The sequence below is a fragment of the Juglans regia genome, chromosome 1 (genome assembly GCF_001411555.2).
Source record: "Juglans regia cultivar Chandler chromosome 1, Walnut 2.0, whole genome shotgun sequence".
Classification (NCBI taxonomy): Eukaryota; Viridiplantae; Streptophyta; class Magnoliopsida; order Fagales; family Juglandaceae; genus Juglans; species Juglans regia.
This window is the reverse complement of record NC_049901.1, coordinates 32,419,294-32,428,631: the sequence shown is the minus strand read 5'-3', so window position 1 is coordinate 32,428,631 and position 9,338 is coordinate 32,419,294. Positions and strand designations below refer to the sequence as shown.

Below are 9,338 nucleotides of genomic sequence, written 5' to 3'. Positions count from 1 at the left end.
CTCTCCCTTCGATACTTGCTAGATCTGGAAGTAGCGGAAGTGCTCATGTTTTCCCCATACCATCAGCAAATATTTCTTTAACTTCTCACTTTTCATGATGAACTCTCCTTGGACCTGGATAACGACCACTTGGGAGTCGGTACTTACTTCTACTTTATCAGCACCTAGTGACTGAGTGATTGCTACTCCAACCAACAATGTTTCATACTCTGCCTCATTATTGGTGGTTTTGAATGCTAGCCTGATCGCGTAGTTGTGTTCCTCTCCAGGATGGGCCATCAACAAAGACCTACCAGGGATTCATCAGAGGTGCATCTTGGACCTCTTTCAGGAAGTCAGTGAATTCTACAACAAAGTCTGCTAATATGAATTTTATGGGTTGCAAGAGAAGAACAAGAAAAAGAGAAAGAAACAAGAACTGAATCAAGAAGCACACTGATGGATTTTACTCCGAGGGAAAATCCCACCTCCTTAAACTACAACAAGCAAGTTCTTCTAAATATCTATTTCTATCTTCCTGCTGGCGTTTATACACATACATGAAACAAACCATTTGTAATACAAGCATTCACAAGTTTATTCACAATTACCACTAGTTTAAAACGCATCACTTCACTAATCTTCCAACGCACTGTTTTGTCTACTTTTTTTCATTACTTCTCCTTCTCGACAACACTTCCTCTAATCTTCCGCATCACTTCTGATCTTCTTCTGCACTTCACTTCCCTTCCTAACATTCTCTCCTTCACCAAACCACAAGGTTGGCATGGCAAGGAGTTCAAATTCACCAAACCACAACGCATCTTTACAAATTTCAATATTCCAACACTCTTCATAGAGCCCATTATTTGCAAAGCCTTAGATCATTGTCATCCAACCTATGGAACAAAAATTATAAGGGGCCACTTAAATATATCTCTGACGACTTAATTCCTCATGATATTACTTTCCTCTGTCGAAGGGCCAGCAAGTTGGTATTTCAAAGAGCTTAAATGAAAAAATAAACAAAATCATAGCATAAGTTTTTGTTCTAGGGTGAAGGGCCACAACCCATTCAGCCATTACATCAAACACTTTGAAGCCAAGTTCCCAAGACTTGCATTTCGCACAGACTTGAAAAATAGTACTGCCCAAATACAAGTCAAAAGCAAACACAGATTTAAGAATCTGAGTTGCCATTTCAAAGACTTGGAACATCTCCTTCTAAACTTTTGTTTCTTCTTTCTCCATATATTGTTTTTTTCACTCGTATTCTTGCTTGCTTCCCATATTCTCAACTTTATTTTTAGTCAAACTATTTTCTTCAAATGACTTTGGAACATCAGCAATATTTTGAACTGTGTATGAACTTGGTGCATCCCCCAAATTGTGGCGTAAGCTGGAACATTTCTAGTTTCGTCATGCTTATTCCCTTCAAGATCGTCACCAAGAGCAGGTGTAACTTCAAGACCTTCAAGATCAGCACCAGGAGCAGGTTCAACTATTTTTTTCTCTTCCTTATAAAATTCTCTTCTCTAAGCCTCCTGAAACTACAAGAAGCAAGTTCTTCCAGATATCTGTTTCTATCTCCTCGCTGGCTTTTATACACATACATGAAATAAGTCATTTGTAATACAAGTGGTAATTGCATTACCATTAAAACTGCTCATATACAAGGAGAGCACTATGGAAGGCAAAGTGCTCATCCCCATTGAAATATCATGTAGAGTAAAAGTGCTTACTACTGAGCACCGTGAGAACAAAAGTGCTCGCCACTTTGGTGAGAACCATGGGAGGCTTCATGCTCGTTACCCTGATGAGAACCGTGCAAGGCAAAGTGCTCCTCAGTTAGGTCGATTTGGATGCACAGCGGTGACAGGCGTCCATAGGTCGATCTGGATGCACGGTGTCGCCGTGGTCCATCTTTGGGTTGTTGGACCCACGATGGTGCTGTGGGTCTATCGGTGGGTTGATGTCGACACACAGCACTATCGTTGCCGTGGATCTTAGCACCAAAGACCCATAGCACCGGCACTGCCATCAGTTTGGTTTTTTTGTTGTATTGACCCACGTTGTTGCCGTGTGTCTCTGATTTTCATACCCATGGCACCATTGTGTATGTTCTATGATTGATTGAGATCTAAGATGGAGATTCCCAGACTTTCGATTAGAAAATAAATTTATCTCAATTCATCATTATAATTTTTTCAAATCTCAATATAAAATATAATAAATAATTTAAGTTTTTCAAATCTTAAAATAATAATAATAATAAATAATAATATTCTAACAATATTTTATCATTTCAACTCAACTCAATTTAACATCTAAACGCACCCTGAGTCATAATTGTGGAGATTTCTTATTGGACTTCGATCGACTAGTTTGATTTGGATCAAGGTATTGTTTTCTAATTTGATTTGTTGTAGGGGTATTTTAATACATTCAAATATTTGGCAGTGAAATTTTAGCCTAATCCAAAAATTATAGTAGTGGCACTATGGTCAAATCAATATCTGTAGGATAGGTATTTCAATCTAACATAGGATCTGTAAGGGGGCATTTTGGTCTAAGTAATTACATAATTCCTATGTCATAGCTTCTAAACTCACTCTTATATTATAAATAGGGGTCTAACAATTATTTAAATTTAAGTAAACAACAAGTGTCTCAAGTAGAAGGGTCCTGCTGCTGGGACAACTGCGTTTGATCGCTAGTGCATTTGTGTGGGTGTTTTATTTTTAAAAATATTAAAGAAATATATAAATATATTAATAGTCACAGATGATGATCAGAATTTTCTCAAATAAAAAGTGTTTTTCGCATCTCTTGAATTTGGACATTCGAGTATTTTTAACTGAAACTGAGTATGACCCCTATACTATAAAAAGGGTTATCTCCAAACAAGAAAAAAAAAAAAATCAAGAAGATAATCAAAAAATTATTAAATAGAAATATGAAGAGAATTAAAAAAAATTATAATATATAAAAATCACTATAGATGAGTAGGATTCAAAGTTAATCTCAATTCATCTCATTATTATAATTTTTTTAAATTTCTACACAAAATATAATAAACGATTTAACTTTTTCAAATTTTAAAATAATAATAATATTAAAAAATAATATTTTATTCAACTTTCATCTCAACTAATATCATATCAACTCACTATCTAAATCTCGCTTTAGTATTAATACTAATATATACTATTAGTAATCCACGCCCCCATTATGGCCCATTATATATAGTATTAGTATACTATACTAATACTATATGTTAGTGATGATATAGTATAATTACAAATACTATAGTTATTTATATAGTTATTTATATATAGTGGATTACTAATAGTATTAGCATTAGTGTGTGTGTATATATATATATATATATATATATATATATATATATAATAGTATCATATAGTGATATAATATTTGATTATGTATATTAGTGATAATATGCTAGTGATAATATGTTAGTCTATAACTTATTTATATATTTGATTATATATGTTGGTGATAATATGATGGTTAAATACATTTTTTATATGATATTATAATTTATAAAAATGTATTTATAAAAAAGAATATATATTATAATTTATTATGATATAAAATGTATTTATCCTTAATAAATATATATAAATAGTTTATATTAATAACATATGATCAAATGTTCATATTTAAAATTAAAATTTTATATTATATTAATTTTATATTATAAAATTAAAATTTCTAATGATAATGTTATGTTAAATGTTATATTAAGATTTATAAAATAAATTTTATGTTATATCAAATGTTATATTAATATTATATTATTCGATTATTATTATATATGAAAAATAGGATTTTAAATTTAATGTTATATTTATTAAAAATTTAGCATATAATATAAAATTATTTTATATAATATAGAAAATTAAATATATATAAATCGGTCCAGTCGAATATTTAAAAAAAAATCTTCAACCAATTTAAAAAAAAAAATCGATACCAGTCTAAACCGTTTTTAAATCGAACTAAATCTACCAATTCGGTCCGGATAACCAGTTCACCATTTTTGTTTTTCACTGCTAAAATTTAAATCAAGAGAAAATCTTCACACATGCATCTCCGTTTTTCCCCAAACAATAGCCTCCAATTATGAGGTGCCACCTATACATGCATCTTCGATCGACTCACCCCCTTCAAACCGTCGCAATTTACATCGACGTCTCTCATCTGCAATTTACATCTCTCATTTTTTTTCCATACCCAAACCTGCGTCTCTCATTTGTTTCCAAACCTAAACCTGCATCTCTAATTTGATCTTCTTTTTTTCATTCTTGATCATGTTTGTGGTCACGAAGTGATTAAAAAATAAAGTGTAGCTGTTGTTTATTGTGCTGGGTTGTGACTGGCTTTGATGTTTTACCACATTTGCCATGCGAAGAAGTTGTAAGATTACTCGTACAAGTAAATGGTCAGCTTGTACAATGGCCTCTGAAATTTTAGAATAGGCATGGAAAAACTGCTCTGTTCTTGATTTCCTATAGAAGTAAAGATTAAAAAAAAATAGAGAGTTCTTCAATCAATCGTTGATTTGAGAAAATTTTACACGGAAGCATTTCCACTGGCTAATTTACACTCATTTTGAAGCTTTGAGAAAAAATATCCCTCGGCTGAATAATCACTCTCTGTTCTTGAAAAATTTACATTTGAAAGCACTGACTAGCTCAAAGAGGAGAGACAGAGAGAGAGAGTGAGAGATAGAGAGGGAGGGGGGAAGCAGAAATGCGAAAATGGCGAGGGAGCTACACGGGTACTGCAGGAGCTTTATTTTTGCTATCCTGTGATGAGGTGCAATAATTTTTTATAAGGACTCCTGATCTGTCAGTTCTCTATTGGGAGCCGATAAACTCACAAAATAGGAGTTGCCGTTCAAAGAGAAACTCTTTATTCAATAGATGTGATGAATAGAATGGGGTGTAATTCCTTAGAATTGGGCCTAAGAAACTGAGTATTGTAGGGACTGGACCTACAGAGAGGTCCGGTCCATCCATATGCTTTATTTTTCGTTAAATAAATATATGCATACGTGTACGCAACAAAAAGCCATCTTTAACTTCATAACTCATCTTCTTCCTTGTTATCTTCAATTTCAAAGCTCCTCTTCTTCTTCCTTCTTCGTCCTCCTTTTGGTTGGTTTGATTGGTGATTGAATGTCCTAACAACTTCAAATTCTCCAGATGAAATAAAAGGTATTATATTTATCCATTTATTCGATATTCTTGATATTGAGGTAAACGTAGGTATGGTTTGAAAACCCTAATTCGAACCAAATACTGATTCAGGGCGTCTGCGTAGCTATTCTTCTTTTCTATTATGTTACTTGTTGTTCCTGATGGCTGGTGTTTCTGTAATTCCTTAAATTCAGCTCTCTTTATTTTTCGGTTGTTAATTCTTTTAATTGAAGAATTACTATGTCCAAACACGAGAATTGTAGGCAAAAATTGGTCGTCTCTATAGTTCCTTACACGAATATGATTATTATGTTGTGTAGAAGTTCGTCCACATGTACAGTTCCAGTGACCCTTCAACCACATAATTTGAGCTCATTAGTTCTTTCCGTATCTCCATGTAATTGGAGGTCTTTTTTCCAATTTGTTGCAAAAAACTTGTAGCATTGTCTCTGTTTCTTACGGGTGTCAATTTTGGATTTTTTCAGTTATACATCTTGTTGGTTTTCGGCCGTTATAGCGCATGGCAAACTTTGACGCAAGAGTTTCATATTCTTCACTATCTAATATAGAAAAGGACAATTCCAGATTCCACTATGAAGATGACTACAGTGATTCTCCATGGTCTGTGCCACAAGCCCCATCAGGCTCAAACTCCTCTAAACAAGAATACTCATACCATTTCCCAATTGAATCCGATGACTTTCTTGATGGAGGATATGATTCAAGTGATGATACTCGAAATTCCATGCTAACTAACTTTCCTCCTGAGGTGAACTTAAAGAATGTGCTCAGTGGCATGTTTGCCATTTTGACTGGCCGGAACAAATCGGTTCCAAGACTCACCTCAAATCAGCAACTTCCCAGTTCGGATGTTTCGTTTCTTGAGTCTGGAAAGAATGGAAATACCTTCCTTCATTCCTCTGTTTACATACCCAGTGCCCCACCACTCCTCGAGCCTAGTGGAGTTAATTATAGCGCATACAAAGAGGTCTTGGAGGCCGAGCCCCCCGAGTGGTTGCCAGATAGTTCTAGTACAGTTTGTATGCAGTGCACTGCTCCTTTCACGGCACTGACTCGTGGTAGACATCATTGTCGGTTTTGTGGAGGGGTTTTCTGCAGAGCTTGTACCAAGGGGAGGTGCTTGTTACCTGTTAAATTCAGGGAGAGAAATCCGCAGAGGGTCTGTGATGCCTGCTATGATAGGCTCGATCCTTTGCAGGGTATTTTTGTGAACACTATAAGCAATGCTGTGCAAGTAGCAAAGCATGACGTCATTGATTGGACATGCACAAGAGGATGGTTGAATCTTCCTCTTGGTTGGTCCATGGAACATGAGATATACAAAGCCTCCAATACATTGAGAAGCTACTGCCAGGTGCAATTCTGACTTACATCACTGCTTGTTTTATACATGTCAGATTTTTTTTTGTCTCTGTAAAACTATGTTCAGTTTCCTGCTTTGTAATGTCGTATATAGGATTCAACTTGCTAAGCGTGTAGTTCATGCTAGCTCATAGATACTGTTTTGGAGCTTTATTTGTGTTGAATCTTTGCTTCATTCATGTACTTGTCAACTAGCTGCTCATGGTACTTTTAGAAGTTGGTACTTCCATTCTAACTAACCATATCCGTTACAAAGTGATTTTTAACTTCAGATTGTTTTTGGAAGGCACAGGTTGCTAGGTTGAATCCTGATAAGTCCATACCCTTGGCAGTTTTAAAAGGAGCAAAAGGCCTGGCAATTTTAACTGTTGCTAAAGCTGGTGTTCTAGTTACTTACAAACTTGGCACAGGTTTGGTCATTTCTCGAAGGTCAGATGGATCATGGTCTGCACCGTCAGCCATATTCTCCATGGGCTTAGGATGGGGTGCTCAGGTAAAGACACCATTGGTTCTTAGTACTTCTATAGTATATTTCCGGCTTTTACTGCTACAATAAAACTTGAAATTTTATCAACTTAAATGAATAGCATAGAAGAAAAATATTGGATATGCATGTTTTGGGATGAACTCTTTTACATAGATGTGAAGTCGTATTCTTTTGGCTTCCATTGTTTTTATACTTGCCACGTGTTCCCAGATTGGGGGTGAGCTCATGGACTTCTTAATAGTGCTTCATGATTTGAAAGCTGTGAAGACCTTTTGTAGTCGGATGCATTTTTCTCTTGGTGCTGGTTGTAGTGCTGCAGCAGGACCTGTTGGGAGAGTGCTGGAAGCAGATCTTCGTGCTGGAGATAGAGGTTCTGGCATGTGCTATACTTATAGTTGTAGCAAAGGTATTGTGTTATCTATTAGGTTTTCTCTGTAACTTCTTGGTTTATAGGGGATCAGAATCGTATACTTGTATGTCTTCGTATACTGGTATGAGCACCTTATAGATAGCGATAACATGAAATAAGGGGATAAACAGTTGTTTATATCATTGGCTTTGACCTGTATCTTCCTCAATTTTCCACTTCTTAAATAGGGGTTACCTTTTGTATACCATCTTGTGTACTTGGCCGATGCCTATTCATTTGAATATAATCGTTCACTTATAAAAAATTAAAAAAAAAAGTATCTTCCTCAAGTCTTGTTCAAACCTGTGAAATCTGCTGAGAATTAACATCCAATTTGTCAAGCCAGAGAATTCACTGCCATATCCGTTTCTTGTTTATGGATTTATATTGACCAATCAATCAACTACTAAGCCCTAATTCAGTTGGTTGAGTTTATTTTCATGAATTCTTTCGACTAACACTATAGGAAAAATGTAATGATAAATGTTTTATGTTCCATTTTGAACATTTTATAGGGGATAGCCCATACTCATCTACCTGTATTCATGTGAACTCTGGTACATACCTTGGGCGCCCACTTTTTTCTTTGCTGGAATTTGGTGGTGGGTTGGTGGGAGGCATTCTTCTGTCAGTATTATTGAATTTAACAAGATTTCAGGGCGAGGAAAGATATATTTTATGACTCTTTTTAGTATATGGGTGTTTTGTGTTGGTTGATGTATATCTTTGCTGCTTTCAGGATTATATGTTCTTTTGGTTGTACAGTACTTGGCACTTTAAAGGTTATAACTGAATTGGATGTAATTATTTTCAGAAGACAGCCTAAAATAAATGCACAATGGAGTGAACAGAGACTAGAGAAAAATGCCAAAGTATCATGTTCCAGAGATCAGTTATTGATTTGCTGTTAAAATAAGTATTTTGGTTTAAATATTTAAATCAGTTTGTAGTAGAAACCCGACAAAAGGAAAAAAAGTGTGTAGTATTCATTTCTGCAAGGTGGTAGTAAAGACAGCTCAAGGATGTTTCGTGAATTCCATTCTAATGTGGTTTTTGCATATTTTGTGGTAGCCTGAAAATAAAGGAGCACAGCTGATATCTTGTATTTTTTTTTATAAATTATGACAGGCGCATTTGTGGGAGTGTCCTTGGAAGGGAATGTTGTTGCAACAAGGATGGACACCAACTTGCGCTTCTATGGCGATCCATATCTCAGCACATCTGATATTCTACTTGGAACGGTAGACAGACCAAAGGCTGCTGAGCCCCTGTATGCCTCCCTTGAAGACCTCTTTTCCTGTGTACGGTGATGGTTCCGATTGTCTTTGCAATATGGTGTCTTTCTGGAGCACGTGAAGAATCTTTGCAACCACTGGCAACCTCCACTTTTCAGACACATGGTCAGATTCTGTTGCGCATTCCTCATCTTAAATCTGTTACTGTAAATAAGTTATTATTTCATGTACTCTGTATAAAGGTATTTACTAATCTCGTGCGTGCATCTGTAATTGCCAAACCAATCAGTTTATTATGACGTGATACATTTAGTAGAACCGTTTGTTTACCCGTATAAATGCAATAAAATGATATAATTTCTCTCTCTCGCTGTGATTCGACTATGCTTACCAAAGGACTTCCTGTCATGCATGGTGGAACAGAATCATTCTAAAGTCGCATTGTAGGCGAGCATAATATGGTTAACAATCTGAGTTGTGTTGGCATATTTTAGGGTTACTTGGTTTTGTTATTGATGATGTGCCATGGTGGAGCAAGAGCATCATGTGCCGCGAAATTTGATAAAGAATGTCTTGGAATGGTCTGAGTATCGCACCTGATTAGCAGCATCAGGTAATTA

At 35.4% G+C, this 9,338-nt stretch overlaps 1 protein-coding gene across 1 annotated transcript; it reads left to right on the top strand.

The window, feature by feature from the left end:
• Positions 1-5,067: 5,067 nt before the first annotated feature.
• Positions 5,068-9,085, top strand: LOC109011538. The gene is made up of 5 exons (XM_018992788.2): positions 5,068-5,222; positions 5,690-6,579; positions 6,880-7,080; positions 7,285-7,480; positions 8,612-9,085. Exons 2-5 carry the CDS (start codon positions 5,725-5,727, stop codon positions 8,791-8,793), a joined length of 1,434 nt encoding a protein of 477 aa, XP_018848333.1. The 5' UTR covers positions 5,068-5,222; positions 5,690-5,724; the 3' UTR covers positions 8,794-9,085.
• Positions 9,086-9,338: the final 253 nt, after the last annotated feature.